This window comes from Biomphalaria glabrata, chromosome 8, assembly GCF_947242115.1.
Source record: "Biomphalaria glabrata chromosome 8, xgBioGlab47.1, whole genome shotgun sequence".
Lineage (NCBI taxonomy): Eukaryota > Metazoa > Mollusca > Gastropoda > Planorbidae > Biomphalaria > Biomphalaria glabrata.
In genome coordinates this window covers 38744569-38762003 of record NC_074718.1, presented here as the reverse complement: position 1 = coordinate 38762003, position 17435 = coordinate 38744569, and the positions used below count along the sequence as shown (strand labels likewise).

General features: G+C 36.2%; 1 protein-coding gene across 1 annotated transcript; it reads left to right on the top strand.

Moving 5' to 3' along the window:
• Positions 1-4579: 4579 nt before the first annotated feature.
• LOC106057783 (acetylcholine receptor subunit alpha-like) lies at positions 4580-16497 on the top strand. Its single transcript, XM_056038133.1, has 8 exons — positions 4580-4785; positions 5776-6023; positions 6796-6926; positions 7634-7751; positions 8725-8889; positions 10492-10621; positions 11347-11519; positions 15598-16497. Exons 1-8 carry the CDS (start codon positions 4770-4772, stop codon positions 15967-15969), a joined length of 1353 nt encoding a protein of 450 aa, XP_055894108.1. The 5' UTR covers positions 4580-4769; the 3' UTR covers positions 15970-16497.
• The last annotated feature ends 938 nt before the right edge of the window (positions 16498-17435 follow it).

The following is a 17435-nucleotide window of genomic DNA, read 5'->3' as shown; positions in this document are numbered from 1 at the left end:
AAACCTCCCGCAGAGCGACTGGGGATGGGAGTGGGCAGGGTTTGAACCCGGGACCATCGGTAAATCAAAACGACAGCCCAGCGTGCAAACTGCACGACGCTTTAAACCGGTCTAAATTTCCAAAAGGCTTGAACATTGCTCAGTTAACAATCTCTGCTGACCAAAATACACCTACTACAGGAATAAGAGGCCTCGATTAATATGAAGATAATCTTACGATTAATACGACAAATAAAACATAGTTACACTACATATGACTCGATTGTCACTCACAATATGGTATCGAGCCCCCTTCTTGCTTAAGTTCCTCCTTTCATACCTTGCGGTCTATAGGGCAGATGATGTAAAGGTCATATTTGCCCACGGTTAACGAGGGTGTTCATGTGGCCAGCACGATGACTAACCGACTTTAGTTTTCGTCAACTCATGTCAGGTACCCATTTGAGCTGGTTGAACTCATAGCAGTCCAAAGATCCCGAAATTAAAAAAAACCCAGTCCTCACCGAGATTCGAACTTCGAACCCGGGACGGTCGGTTCGGAAGTCAAGCGCTTTACCGCTCAGCCACCGTGCCTCCACTTCTTACTTTATTTTACTTAATTTAACCTGCTTTTTTAACGAAAATGGATAGTGAGCTGTTGACGCTAGGAACGTATGTCTGTGCGCCTAAGAATTGCAAGAACCTCCCCCCCCCCAACCAACCACCTTTTTTTTTTATCTAAGGTTGACAAACACGTCTCTACGATGAAATAAATTATTCACGGGATATCACAAATACACAGAACAATGTCGTCTGCCTTGAGCACAGCCTCTTCGCATGTTCTAGACTGGGGCGGGACTTCGTTCTCTGCTTCAATGTCAACATTCCTTCTCAGTCTAGTCTCTAACAGTGCGCACCTATTGCACTACTTGGATGGCGTTGTGCATGGCAGGGTTAGAACAATATATATATATCAGCAAAAAAGTGCAGCAAAGATTACGATTACTAAGAAAACTGTCCTCGTTTAATGCTAGCGAAAAGGCCTTGGCTCACGCTCACATCTGTAATATTTTAAGTTTCAATATCACTGCCTGGTATGGCAATCTGAGCATTAAAAATACAAATAAACCTTATAGAATCCTAAATGCTGCTGGCAAAATCATTGGAAACAAACAAACCCCATTTGGGCAGTTGTTTGAGACAAGCATCTATAAAAAAGCTAACAAGATCCTCGAAATAAAGAATCACCCTATGTGTCAGGATTTTGTGATTTTACCATCACAAAAGAGATACAAGACACCGATAGCAAAGACAAACAGACACAAACACTCTTTTGTTCCCCTGGCAATCAAATCATTAAACAAGAACAATCTGATATAAACTTTGTCACATGTAAATTATGAGTTAGTCTGGTGTGAATGTACACTTTGGTTTCTTATAGTTATAATGTGTTTTTTTTTTTTGGTGTGAAGCACAAATTGTTAGACAAATTTCCATACGGACAATAAAGATTATTATTATTATTATGTATATGTATATGTATATATATATGTATATGTATGTATGTGTGTGTGTGTGTGTGTGGTGTGCATTGTATTTATAAATAGTATTGGGCTTTCTTTGAATAGGGATAGGGTTTGGATAAAAATCACCCCCAACACACACTCAAAAGTTGGGGATCCGCTTGTGAATCAGGCTGCTAACAAACCGAACATAACTTCACGGGAATTAAAATCAATAACCAGATCTAGATCTATATATATCTGAAGACGTGGACGTATGTCAATATGAGATTATTATTTTTTGCTGTTGTTTCCTTTGCATATGAAAAGTTCAGATGGTTTCGTCTGCGATGAACCCTAATGGTGGTCAATACCAAAGAGAAGTACTTCTCCTGGACTTCTCCTGGACCTGTAGTACCGGGTAAGAAAGTCGACCGTAGAACGGAAGCATCTTTTAACTGACCATCAAATAGTAGTATCATCTATTGTCTGTTTTGGTACCTGGATTCTCTGTAGTGTACTCATTTCAATTATATTCAATCTTATTTATTTAAGATTATAATATACTTTTTTTTAACTATCCAAATAGTTAATAGAGAAATAGATTTAAAAACATTGGTATACGATTACGCCTTTATAAAACATATTACATTAGTTTATAGATATTGCCAAATTATCTCAAGTATTCTTTTTGTTTGTAATATTACCTTCTAACTTCACTAATTTCAAAGCGGTCTGTTTCAATTTATGTAGATCTAGATATTTTTTTTAAACAATGGATACTTTTGATTTTAATATGCATCAAATTTGAAAATATTTCATCAAAGGTTGTTATTTAAAAATAAACACTGTGGTATTTCTCGAGAGACGATCTTTTCCCTTTGCAACTTCTTGTGTGACTAAAGAGACGAATTTTCGGTACACAAAATAATTAATTACCAATAATTGATTATTGTGTTCTCGGGGAAAAGAAATAATTGTGAACAATTTTCAGCTTGATCCGAAAATGGGCGTGGCAGAAAAACGTGTACAAACTTTTTAACACACATACAAGTTGATATAAACTTTGTAAAAATAAAATAAAAATATTTTAAACTACTTATCTCCTCTTTAGGTAGAGGTAAAACAGTCAAATAAACATTCATTATTTGTCATCAAGAAAGAGGAATTAATATTGGCTACTATGGGAATTGAACCCACGACATTCGTGTTAATTAGTAATATTGTCTAGAACTTTTATTAATTTAATTTCCCAATATATCCATTATAACATTAAATACAAAACATTTCTTGATATGTTGACTTTCTTGTCTTCCCCCGTCCACATTTTTTACAAATTCCATGTTGAATATTCACACCACGCTGCGCACTTGTGCTTCCAACTTTTGACCACCCATTCCTTCCACTCATGACTAAGTTAATAGTAGAACTCGAAAACAATCAATATAATTGTCTTTAAAAATCAATTCCTACTTTATGTTAAAAAAAAAATCAGATAAATTCATTAGTGAAAAAAAAACATTGGCCAGTATGGGATTCGAACCCACGATATATACGTTATAAACCTGACGCTTTATCAAATTCTGCAATTCCCAGACTTCCAGCTTTTGTCCAACATTTTCATTAATTCACGAAGAGAGTATAATCTGATGAAAGGAATAGAAAAATAAAGTGTGCGTTATTTAACTCTTTCTCTCCGTAATTATTTACCACATTCTGGTGGAATCAACGCTGGTATCGTCAGTTAGGAGAGAAAGAGTTTTTAAAAAAAGCATGTCTTCGTTTACACTTGGAGTCTATTCGCATTGTTCAAACACGAACTAGACCTGCAGCTGTTACGAATGTTTATTGATATTATTGTTTTACATTTACAGACGGAATAATTTAGCATTAATATTGACACGACGAGAGTGACTGTTTAATGTTATATATCGACATTCCAATGTTCTAATTTGTCCTGTGACTTGGCAGATTTAAAGTTTAAGCCATGGCGGAAAATTAAAACATTTAATTAGGCGCAGTAGACGTAAAGTACTGCTAGGGCCTGGTGTAGAACTAGTAACACTGAAATTTTTTAAAACAAATCTACACTCATACACTGTGCTGTTTGAGTACAGATATGGCCATATTACAAGGTCCTCAGGGCTCGCAAAGATCTTCCTTCAGGGAACAGTTCCAGGACAAAGAAGAAGCAGACAGAGAAATCGATGGAAAGACAGAAAAGAATGGATAGGCTTCTCATTGAAAGAGATTTTATTTAAGACAGAGAAGAAAGGAGAAAGACGGCCAACAGGTCTTATGTGGTGCCCAACGGTCCAACAGACTAAAGGACAATTTAGGGTGATAAAGAAATTATAACTTTTATAGCGCTACTTTCATGCTTATTGCATGCTCAGAGCGCTGTGGTCCAATCTCATTTGTGGGAGAGGGGTATCTGGGAGAAGATTTTCCGTGCTGTCTTTAGGCTCTCAGTAAACACAATTCTGCTGAAGTCGGGTGTCGAACCTCGAGCTCCCTTCGTAGGTAGCCAAAGCCAAACCAAATTCAAGCGTACTCGACAACGCATCCGACAAATGATAAATTACTATGGCATTCTTTTTTTTTTCCCCTTCATTGTAAAAGAAAGGTGAAATAAATTAGTCAAAACAGCATCAAGATGCATTCACTAGAGACACATTTCAACTGTTTGAGAAATGCTTCATTCGGGCATGTAGAGCACACATGACAAGAGTTTCTCAAAGAGGTGTACTCAGGTGTATATCTGAATAGAGAGTGGGGGAAAGAGAGAGGTAAGGTTGACTCCCCCTCATCATTAAAAAAAAAAATCCTAGAATGTATCTGGGATTGAATTACGCTACTGTCAAAATCTAAATCATTGAACGATTGGGACACCACTATTACTGTGGAGAAGTTCTACTGTACCAGTGTTTAAAATAAATCTCTTCGAATTTGTATTAAATATTGTATTATACCCCCCTCCCCCCAATGACACGTTTCCTAACTAGCAAATCCCTCAAAACAAAGCAAAAAAAAAAAGCTTGTCAAACTCTCCAGTGACTAAGCAATGTTTGCCAACTCACACACACCTTCATAGTAGGCTATCTGCCCATGCGCAGTGACTTGAATGCCCTATTTCACAAAGTCAATTGGTTTTATAACCGCTGTTGGTCTACTTATTATAACTAACCGCGCTGAAATCTGTCTGTGACAAAATAACTATTTTACTGAATACATAGCTTGTGTGTATATCTCTCAACTTGTCTGTGTACTGACACTGTGTATGTTTCAATGGATATTGCTGCTTGTAAGTAAAACTTTCAATGTTTGTTATGGTATGACAGGCAAAAGCAAAACATTTTTTTGTAAGTTATATATTAATTAATTTTTTTATCCATCAATTGGAGGCGCGGTGGCTGAGCGGTAAAGCTTGGCTTCTGAACTGGGGTTCCCGGGTTCGAATCCTGGTGAAGACTGGGAGTTTTAATTTCGGGACCTTTGGGCCCCTTTTGAGTCCACACAGCTCTAATGGGTACTCGATATAAGTTGGGTAAAAGTAAATGCGGTTGGTCGTTGTGCTGGCCACATACGTTAACCGTAGGCCACACAAACAAATGACCGTTACATCATCTGCCCCATAGACCACAAGGTCTGTAACATTTGAAACATTTACTTAATTTTTATCCAACAATGGCTTCCTGGTCGTGTGGTATACGCTCTGGGTTGTTACCCTGATGGCCCTGTGATCGAATCGTTCTCTTTTTAATCTCTGTATTTGTTTATTTAGATTTTCTGACGAACAAAATTTGAATTAACTTTTAAAAACAAAACAATTACAAGTATATCTTTGTAGTTAAGATGGGCTAACCATAATCTAGGTGTTTTCTTTACCCCCAAAAAAAACAACTTTTCACGACATAGAAACGCAGAATTCACATATGTATTTCTATAATTGCTATAATTAATTTTTTTTTTTACAAAGGTTATATCTGCTCGCTATGTCTGTCTGGCAAAAAAAAATTAACATGTTATTTCTCCACATCCATTCTCGGATCAGGTCGAGGCTTTAAACAATAATTTATTGTACCAAACAATTAACATGAATCATATTGAAGATTAATCAGTTAGACGATTAATTATTTGTAATTGATTATTATGTTTGAAGTCAGAGAAGGGAAATAACGTCTCTATAATAGAGATATACAGTTGCAAATGCGAAGTTCTTCCCCTTAGATAAGGTTTCTTCTTAAATTTTATAAGGATTTTTTAAATATATTTTTTTTCTTGTTTCTCAAAGCTAACATCGTAGTGTTGGTCTGTCTCTCTGTGGGGCAGACCAGCAGCCAGTTGTACAACCACACCAGATCTATCTTGAGCGAGAAACTGAGCAAGGATGTGTACCACACGGAGGTCAGGCCGAAGAGGAATCAGAGCGAAGTCTTGGAAGTCAACTTCAAGTTTTATCTGGAGTCCCTGGTGGAGGTCAACGATGTTTCCCAAGACTTTATTGTCAACGGTTTTCTGGCCATGGCTTGGTACGACGAGGTATAGACTTGTGCTGACTGACCAGGTCACTTTAAAATGCTATTTTAAAAGTAATTTTGACTAATGACAAGTGTGTCTTTGTCGTCTTTCTGACCCAACCAAATGAGCACAATGACGTCACTAGACTGACCAGTTGAATTCTTAATGTAGAAACTGTAACTGATGTTCCTTCACAAGTGAAAGATTATTACAAACTAGACGAATTCTCTCACTGGAAGACGTGGGCGATTCTTCGAAACCGGGACTACAGAGGCCAAAGTCCAGAACGCATACTACACTACCAGATAGCTAATGACTTGTCTAAATGGACTTTCTATGGAAATTCAGATAGACTGTATTTGTGTTATCTGTTTCTTTAAAAATATCCAAATAATTGATAAAATCATTGCAGTAAGCTGTATACAGTGTAGAAAGATATTACTTTCTAGAAACTAATCTACACTTATAATTAGGACACTATTAGTTAGATCTCGTTTCGAGTCATGTGTTTAATTGCGGAGTATGTTGAGCGAAAAAAGTCTATGACAAGATTTATAGGGCTTCTTTGTTATAGATTGGGAGGTCTAAAAAAAAAAAGGGGGGGGGTCTTTTTTATATAAAACTATCTGTGTTCCAATCACAATTGTTTAGGAGATTCCTAATAAAACGATAATGTAAATGTAGCTATGGCTATAAAAAAAAAATTTGAAATAATAAATCATAATTTGTCATATTACGACAAAAATGATTGTCATAATTAAAAACATCTTCTAAATATTTTGTAACTCACTAGTTAGCTGTTTGGGATCCTAAAGACTACGGAGGTATTGAGCTTGTGCACCCGTTGCCAGAGGATATTTGGAGACCAAGAATCGGACTCATGAACACATTAGGAGAGAGGGATATATTTGGAGACTCTAAGGCGTAAGTAATATGTACTGAAGGAGGTTTTCATTGTGCATTAGTGAGAATGAAATAAATATATATAATCTAACTAGTGAGAATGAATATATATATATATATATATTTATATATATATATATATATATATATATATATATATATATATATATATATATATATATATATATATATATATATATATATATATATATATATATATATATATAATCTCACTATTTCTATAACTGCTACATTAAATGATCGCAAACAGATTTTTACTTACGTGCACAGAGTAGTCTAGCCCTAAAAATGTGAACCCACTTTTAGAGGAAATCGAACACGAGAACTGCTTCCACATGTTCCCTCCTATTGCTTCTTTTCCGAAAGTAAAATCTATATAGGTATTTTTGCGAATTAAAAAAGAAATATACCAAAATCTTAATAAAATAAAATGTTAAAGAATTAATATTCGTTACTGTGTGGTAATGGAATTATAAATGAATCTGGATCTCATTATTGGCGTTTAGTAACTTTGATGAGGTGTAATACACATTCCATTAAAATAGATAGATAGATAGATAGATAGATAGATAGATAGATAGATAGATAGATAGATAGATAGATAGATAGATAGATAGATAGATAGATAGATAGATAGATAAATAGATAGATAGATAGATAGACAGACGGATGGAATCTAGCCCAACTAAATGTATCTCTTATGCCAGACCTACAAACTTGTTCTACAATGGTTATGTCTACTACGTACCTGGCTCTGTGTTCCACACTTCCTGTGAGATGACCTTGGTCAAATTTCCATTCGACGTCCAGAACTGTTCCATCGAGGTAAGAGTCTCTCATACTTCACATTGTAATGCATTCTTCAAAATGTACAGACAGTAACGCAGGTATTAAAATGTAGATTCATTCTCATTCTCTTTGTTTAACAATGTGAGTGACGTTCTATCTCTCTTGGTGTTTGTAAAAGTCTTTTATAAATCCAGTCATTATTTTCCGCGTCTGTACTACACGTCTTGCGTTTTTAATTGTAAAAGCTGATATCAACTCAATCTGTCTGTCTGCCTGTCTGGTAAAAATTTTGAAAACGCATTCTTAGTGGATTATTTACAACAATCTATCAGCTAAGAAATTTAATAAGTAAAAAATGTAAAGCACCTCTTTCAGACCTTGCAATCTATGGCCAGATGGTCACCGACTGATGGTGTAGGCCGATAGTAATCAAAGGTGTCATGTGGCCTGCACAAAGACCAACCACTTTTACTTATATTAGTATCACTTTATAAACATGACCGCCTCTTTGTTATTTAATATAGTCGTGCATGTTAATTAAGGGCTTAAACTGCTAGCGTAGAAGTATCCAGGCTGATTCAGGCAAATATTTCCATGCCAAAATAACACTAAGAAAAATCTTTTTTTTTCATAGACTATGGATAAAAAAATATGCTTTGTCTTTCCAGTAGGTTTCTTACCTATATCTTCATTAAAATTCTTTGGTTGAAGTTTCTGTAAAGATATAACGTTTACTTGTTTTAAAATAAGTTGTTGTTTTTTTTTATGCTGTAGCCAATATGTAGCCCTTAGCTGAAACAGCCTGCCCTGCGCGCAGTCGAACGTTCCGGGCTGTTTAGTTCTCACTAGTCTCACGAGAGGGGCATACAAACTAGCAGCACAATGTCCTCAGCCCCATGAATAATAAAAGTGTTCATTATGGTCGAACTATATTTACTTATATCGTTTCTTTAGTCATTTCTTTATCTACTTATTTATGTGTTTGAATTGTTCCAATTCTGTCCTCTAGTTTGTGGCTATGAGTCAAACAGCAGACGCGGTGCGATTTGTCCCTGAAAACGAGACAGGAGTTGAGATGTCACTGTTCATTCCTCATGTCGAGTGGGATCTCATTAGCACGTACGTCAAGAGGACGGACGTTCCAAACCCACCCATTACTTATCAGACTGTTAATGTAAGTCACCATTGCAAATCTAATGTCCATCTTTCTAAGTTCAATAACTTTGGTTCACTATTTTTTAAAAGTCATTATCTTATAATTTTGTTTTTTACTTATTGGTAACAAAATAAAAATAAAATATTCAAAACGCTTTTAGTCTAACGATAACAGTGTCATTAGAAAATGTCTTATCTAGATAGTAATTTTAGCGTATTTGCTATCTAGACAGTATCACTAGGGTACATGTTATACAGACAGTATCATTAGCGTATTTGTTATACAGACAGTATCACTAGGGTATTTGTTATCTAGACAGTATCACTAGGGTATTTGTTATACAGACAGTATCACTAGGGTATTTGTTATACAGACAGTATCACTAGCGTATTTGTTATACAGACAGTATCACTAGGGTATTTGTTATCTAGACAGTATCACTAGGGTATTTGTTATACAGACAGTATCACTAGGGTATTTGTTATACAGACAGTATCACTAGGGTATTTGTTATCTAGACAGTATCACTAGGGTATTTGTTATACAGACAGTATCACTAGGGTATTTGTTATACAGACAGTATCACTAGGGTATTTGTTATACAGACAGTATCACTAGGGTATTTGTTATCTAGACAGTATCACTAGGGTATTCGTCATACAGACAGTATCACTAGGGTATTTGTTATACAGACAGTATCACTAGGGTATTTCTTATCGTGACTGACATAACTGTCCCTTTTAAAACTCGTGTAACTTACTAGACCGAACCTAAAAGCGTATGCTACTATGCTACTAATGTTAAAAAAAGTCCTTGGCGAGAAAGAAGTGGATGTTATATTTCCTTGACTACACAAAACGCCATTCTAACATTGGAACAAAATCCAGAGAGATTGATGGCCATTCTTCCTCTTCTTTGTAATTATAAAAAACAAAAAAGCTTCAAACTAAAAGTTTTAAAAAATGTCAACCATAATTTGATTTCATTTGTAAAGTTTCAAACGCTTCTATGTCGAAATCTGTTGGAAAGAGATCACATTCCAAACTAAAAGTCGACCACATAATGAGATTATAACCAAACTTTGTCTTATTTGGTTTGCGGGATACGTCCTCCAACTGAGTGCATTACATATACTAAGAGTTGCAATGTCATGTAGGCCGATATGAGGAAAGCGCAAACAAGAAAGTTCTCGTATAACTTGGCGCTACACATACATGGAGGACCTCAAAGCAGTGGACACTAGGGTGGAAAAGGATTCAGATGTTGCCAGAGACAGATCCTTATGGAGACAGCTTGCTGCCCATTTATTGCAACTTTCATGCTTATAACAAGTTCAGAGCGCTCTGGTCCCATCTATGTTGTGAACAAGTGGAGAGAGTAAGTATCTGGAAGAAAGTTCCTGCGCTGTCTCTAGGCGCTCAGAAAACAAAAACGCTTTACATCTCTCATTCGCACATCCCACCTTCATACGACAGTCCGAAGCACATAGCACACTGCCAAACAACCTTTGTTAAGTTTCCATGATTACTAGATTCTTCTTCCATTGCATTTTACAAATAAAAAAACAGTACCTTACATTACATAAAGCATTTTTAATTAGTGTATTCTTTTTGTTATCAGATTTCATTCTTACTCAAGAGAAGGCCTGACTTTCTTCTACTGAACACAATTTTACCGGTTGTCTTTCTTTCATTTCTCAACATTATGGTTTTTATCATCCCCGCTGAATCTGGAGAAAAAATTGGGTTCGGTAAGTATTTTGTATCATGTATTTATTATTGATGCGAAAGACACAATTATTAAATTGTGCCACAATTCTGTGGAAATTGCATCTAAAATAATTCCTGCAGGTTTATAGTTTTCAATTTAGCGCTGTAGTAGGCCTATGGTTGACAACAGATCGAACAAACTTTAAATACCAAATTTAACAGGGAATTTTTTATGTTATTGATTACTAATGTATGTTTTATTGTCAGGTCCTTTAGATTCTTAACCAAAGGGAATACTCTCATCCAGAGGCCAGGAATGAGAGATTGGTCAATCAAAAACCCCTAGATCTACCATTAGTTAGATGATTATTTAATCGCACCCATTAGGCCAGGTTCACACTTAACCATAACGACATAACAATCAGTTCATTCAATGCACTCAATGTTAATAATGCAACATGCCAGTTAGTTAAATAGTGTAATAACACCGGCGACACTTTGAGCCTCGCACAGGTTTGATTTTGTTTACTTGGAAATATGTTTGGGGGTTGTTGAAACATTGTACTTCGTGACTTCTGATATTCGTGCTGAAAACATGACAACCTGTTTTTACCTGAATTGCTTACCTAGCAGATGACCCGTGGGTGGACATTTCGGGGGCCAATTCTGAGTTTGTGTGAAAACACAAACTTTCTTTGTTAACTTGTTTCGTTACTGATATACTGTGTGTAGTATATTTACTCTTTTCTCTTTCTCTTCTATGTAGGTATAACCGTCCTGCTGGCGCTGGCTGTATTTCTCAGTATGGTCAGTACCATGCTTCCAAGATCATCTAAGACAATGCCCAAAATTACGATCTTTTTATTTCTCCTTTTGGTCATTTCCTTGTTGACTGTAGTGGACAGTATCATCATTGTGTATCTTCATCACCTGGAAGAGGTACGTTGAAAACCAGAGGAGGTAATGCATATTAAATGATTCATTATAAATAAAAATGCAGCTCAGAGATTTAGTTGCAAATTGCAAATTGCAAATTAGTTGCAAATTGTAAGAGAAAACACGTACAGATTTTTTTAATCATACAAACATTTCGTATTAATGTTTGATTAAGCTAGAAAGAGAACTGTAGAATTTTGTATCTGGCAAAGGAAAAAGTTTATGTAAGCCAGGGGTCTCAAACTCATATCAGCATGTGGGCCACAGTGGAAAGTAACAATCAGTCAGCGGGCCACACCACGAAAAGAGAATGTTTTTTCATTAAATTTACAAACACTACTGTCACTGCAGTTAAATGCTAAAATAAAGTTTTTATATAATTGTCACAGATGCCATTATAGATTTATTTGTATATTTCACATTTAAAAGCTTGTGTGTAAATAGAAATATAAACCCTTGACTGAGCCTCAGGAATTACCCCACAAATCTAGACCCTTGACAGCACCTCAGGTTTTACCCAAGACGTAATTACGATGTTGCAAATCTATTGGTTGATTTGAAAATAAATAAAGACATTTTTTTAAAAGAGTTAGCGCCAGAGAATTTGACGAGAGTAGAAAGAACGCCAGTCGATAAAATAATTTCCTAGTAGACAGTCACGCTTCTAAGAGCTCTGATTTAAAGCCTTTGTAATATTATTTATGCTTGTTGATCTGTAACTTGTACATAAGCTGTACTTACGTTTTATATTTAAATAAAGTTCCAGAGTTGTGTTTTAACAAAGAATCTCTTATTGTGCATCCTAGATCGTCATTTATTCAATTATTTTAATTCAAGTAAAATCCCCGGCATCACAACACATTGTGACATCGCTTGTGTTGTGACAATAATTATTAATTACATTTATTGTAGTTTATACATGCACAGGCAGTTTAGTTTACTAAAATAAGTTGACGTTGCCTCTGTCACTAATAAAAAAAAAGCAGAAACTGTACTTCCCCTCCCCCCCCCCAAAAAAAAAAAAAAAAAAAACTATAATTACTAGGCCTACTGCAGATGGCTCGTCACTCATGTTTCTGTCCACTCAGCTGAGAGCGTTTAGCAGAGACCAGACCATCGACGTTAGGTCTGAAGTCGCGTTTAGTGGCAAGCCGCAAGGTTGCTCTCAGATGCAGATGCAATCTTGATCGTAATGCTGTTTTGTTGATCTTCATTCTGGAGAAAAAACTGTTCGCAAACGTACGTACCCCCAAACATCGCAAGAATTCTAGCAGCTGCGCAAAATAATTTTGGAAACTTCTCTCTGGGATGAAACTGGTAGAAATCTGGAACGCCGACATCAGCGTATTTTAGCTTCAGAACAGTGTTCCACTGCAGGTCCAGTAGTTCAATCTGGACTTCCTCTGGAACGTTTTACACGTCAACTGCAAACGGAGTGGCAACAAGGAAAAACTGTGGTTCGAGAGCAGTGAATTGCTGAAAGCGGTGTTCAAAATCTTCAAGTAGTCTGAAGAGGATGTCTACGTAGTCTTTCAGGCGCTGTAGTTCAACCGTTATGCTCTGTAGAAAAGAGAAATGAGCCAGGTTTCCATCTGCCAGCTGAGTGGCCCACAGACAGCTTGCATCTGAATGAATTAAACATCACGGTAATCAGCTGCTTTGTGTCCTGTAGTTGTGAATTGATTGCATTGAGATGTTGCGTGATGTCAGTAAGAAAAGAAAGATCCGACAAAAACATTAGATCACTGAGCTGAGGTATGTCTCTAGTCTTTCATTGCCATGAGCAATGCTATTTCCCGTCTCAGTTCAAAAAAATCTCTGCAGCACTTTTCCACGACTCAACCAATTTCGTATGATACAGCAACTCTTCGTATTCCGTTTCTAAATCAGCTAGACATGACACAAACTGTCTGTGGTTGAGACCCCCGTGCACGTATGAAGTTCGCCGTCTTTACGACAACATCAATCACGTTCTTCATTTCTAGACTTTTGCCACAGAGTGCTTCTTGTTGCAGAATGCAATGTATGGCTGCAAAAGGTCCCGCCAAGCTGAGCTGATTCCGTTTCTCTACCATTAATCCAACACCAACCTTCTCTGAACACATTCTAGCCGCTATCGGCCAGTGGTAAGAATCAGGCCACCGTTCACCCAGCTGAAAGCCTAAGCGGTCGGTGGGCGACAGTGACACCCCATTTACTGATTTGTGCAGTTGTAAATCATTTCGCGGCTTATATGTGGTCATTGTAAATTTTATCTATTTTTTTTTAAATTTGCGGACGTGGTCGCGGGCCACACAAAATAGTTTCGCGGGCCACATGTGGCCCGCGGTCCACGTGTTTGAGACCTCTGATGTAAGCTGTTAGATAGATTGTCATGGTTAAGAATAGCTGAGGTAAACTTCATTTTCAATTCTCAATAGAGAATTTACTATTGTTTGATTTCATTAAACATATTTCGGATGTTCCTTTTGACTAGAAAATTATTATATCCACGCTTTAACAGCTTGCCGGTGGCTGAGGATAGAGTTCATACTCAAGACTTGGTCACGTGACCTGGCAGCTTTTTCTTAACATTCAAGTATCTAACATAGAGTTTTATCATAAATGTCTGTAGCTCATTCTTCTTTAAAAATATCATCAAATTTTCACTCTCTCTCTAAATGCACACACACACAAAACAACATTACGTTGACCCATCGAAGGCCGCCTATGAGTTTCAGTGAAACACCAAACTCTGTAATCTTGTTAATTCTTGTTCTATCTATTGCAAAGTAAGAACATCATTAACTCGTACTTCTAGCGAGGGACGTGTATCAGGAAATGTATCCGATGACAGAACACTGAAAACAGTGAAGTTGGCTTAACCTCAGAGAATAACTTCGCTAGCACTGGTGGAGATATCTTTTTTTTAAATAAAATAAAATATTTTAAATTATATAATAAAATAAAAAGTTACTTTACTTTTAGATTACCTTACAGACTTTTTGTTCGTTTAGGAAAACTCAAATTTTCCATCAAAATAATTCGCACTGAAAAGGTTAATAACCCTGAAGGACGGAAATTATTTGTTTGTGATTTTATCACCATGCCACCAAATCTAGTGACAAGTCCCTGGATTGCAGCATAAAAATTGTATTCTGTTGTTTTTACAAAGCTTATATGAACTCACTCTGTCTGTCTGTCTGGTAAAATGTTTTACACCTTTTTTTCTTTCATTTATTGCTTGCTACCCCGGATGGCTGCCTGGTCGTGCGGTTTGCGCGCCGGACTGTCGTTCAGATTTATCAACGGTACCGGGTTCAAACCCTGTCCGCTCCCATCCCCCGTCGTTCTGCGGTAGGTTTGGACTAGGAAGTAATTATCTTCAACTCTGAAGAAACATCCGAAACATGCAAAACAAACAAACAAACATGCTAGGTATAATCATATCATTAGGATGAACTGGAATTATTGATTTTATTGTTTTTAAAGAGCCCATATCAAGTCACTTCTTCTTCTTCTTCTTCTTCTAGCCAGCTTTATTGCTGCTGAGCTGTGAGCTCTTTTGCAGACTGTGCCAATGAAAAAAAGTGTGCTGTTTTCTTCAGTTGTTCAGCACTGCCGTACAGGGTGTTGGTTATATTGGGCTGTAGTGGAAGTAGGGTCTGCCTAAGGTGGATTAGGGAGGGGCATTCAAAGAGGATATGGTTTACGGTTTCAAAGGGGTGGGCGCAAGTCACTTCGACTGTCTTGTCTAAGCCAATAAATAAGTGTGCAAAGTTTCAACTTGATCCGAGAATGGCTGTGGGAGAAATAACGTATGCAAACTTTGTACCAGACAGACAGAGTGGCTTGATATATGCTTTGTAATAAAAGGTTCAAAATGAGACCCAATGTCCCCATATGTGAACACCAACTATGTGAACAACGGAATAGTCAATTTTAAAAAAATATAGATGTCACTTTAGATGCCTTTTGTCTTTTCAAATATTAATCCAGAAATTCCTTAAAAGAAGATGCCGGGTATCAGGTGGTAGATATTTTCAATCTTTATTATTTGTTTCATATTAATTCGTAGTTCTATTTTTTTTTATTTTTCCAGAAAGAAGGGAAACTATTAAGAGCTAAAAATAAATACAAAAGTGCTGCCAACAAAATACGATCTCTGACAAAAGCTGTAACGAAACCTGATTGCAGTCAAACCAAAAGTCAGAAGAATGGAGATGTCAGTCCGGTTGAGGTCATCTCTTCCAGATTGTTTGAAACCTCACTTCCTGTGGTCATTAATGAACATGGGACACCTGGCAAAAACATAGATGGAAGCAAACCTCTCAAAGACAATAAAAATGAGCATAACAAGTATCGATTGATTGGGAAATATATCGATTTTGTCTCTTTCATTGTATTTCTAATTATTTGGATTTGTGTGACCATTGGTTTTATGCTGGACATTACGTCTGTCATTCATGTTTAAATAAATAAATGTTCTCTGTGACATGAACTGTATAGGTTTAAGAAGATGTATCGAGACATTGCAGCCATATGAGTATTCTCTTGCAATACAGAGACTACATAAATAACTGCAATGGATGAAGTCAATTTGTGATAGTGACTTTTGCAAAAGAGTTGATAAATATCACATTGACCATTGAAGCCTATAGAAAGAATTATGCATTTCACCTGTTTAAAGAATTCACAAATTTTCCTTCGTGGAGATGTTTGTAGATACACCAACTTGCATCATAGTTCTTTATGGAAATAAAACAACCATATAGAAAAAGTTAAGAGCATGGTAAATGCAGAGCTCTACAGAAGATTAATGTCCAGTAAACAATGTCCAACCAAAGTTACTTTATTTACGGCATCTACAGTACAAACACATCAACGCCACCTTGGATTGACATGAGCACCTAGGCGGCATCGGTTGTCGTGTGGACTAGGCAGTGTGGTGTCTGAATTATGGACAACGATTTTTATAACTAGGATTTATTATTTGAACTAATGTGACAATACAAAGTAAATGAAAAATATTCTAAAGAGTTGTTTCTTATTAAATATTTAAAGATATTTATATTTTATGCTCGTGATTTGAACCAGTCATTATTAAGCAATTATATTATTATTGCAAACGACTCCTTTTTCTTGCATTGGATGTGGACAGAATTGTTTCTTTTGAAAAGCTTTTTTTACAGTCCCAATATAATGCGTATGTATGTATGTATGGATGTCCAGAATAAAAATCAAAACCGTTTGACCAATCTTAATGAAACTTGGCATAAATGTTCCTTAGAACATGGCGGAGACCAAAATGTATGTTTAATGTCCCTCCCACAACCGCAGGGCCCTACAAATAGACTAAAAGTAAAATGTATGTTTAATGTCCCTCCCACAACCGCAGGGCCCTAAAAATAGACAAAAAGTATCAAATTGTATCGCTATAATAGAACGAAACTTTTTACATTTGATATGGATATATGGGGTTAACTGGGAAATCAATTTTCAAGCTCCACTTTTATTTTCATGGCAATTTTTTTTAACTCTTTCTCTCCGTAATAATTTTCCACGTTTCATCGGAATTCTTCATTTTGTTCATTAGTAATTTTTTACCCGGTTATGATAAAGCTTGAATAACGTTTTCGTTAGTTATCAGAAAGTATTTATTTGGTCTAGAGTTAAAGCGGAATGCAGGCTCTTTTTATAGAACACAAAGTCAAGTTTATCAAATCAAACATTAATTTAATTTGATGAGGTCAAATCAACGACGGTATAGCCAATCAGGAGAGAAAGAGTTAAATGTGAAGGTAACATTTTCCATGAGTGACATAGATCTAAATTCAATCTACTAGATCAGTAATACACAAACTAAGGCCCGCAGGCAGCGGGTCATACCCGGCTAGTTTGTTATAAGGAGAGAAAGCATTTTTTGTTCTTATTAAAATC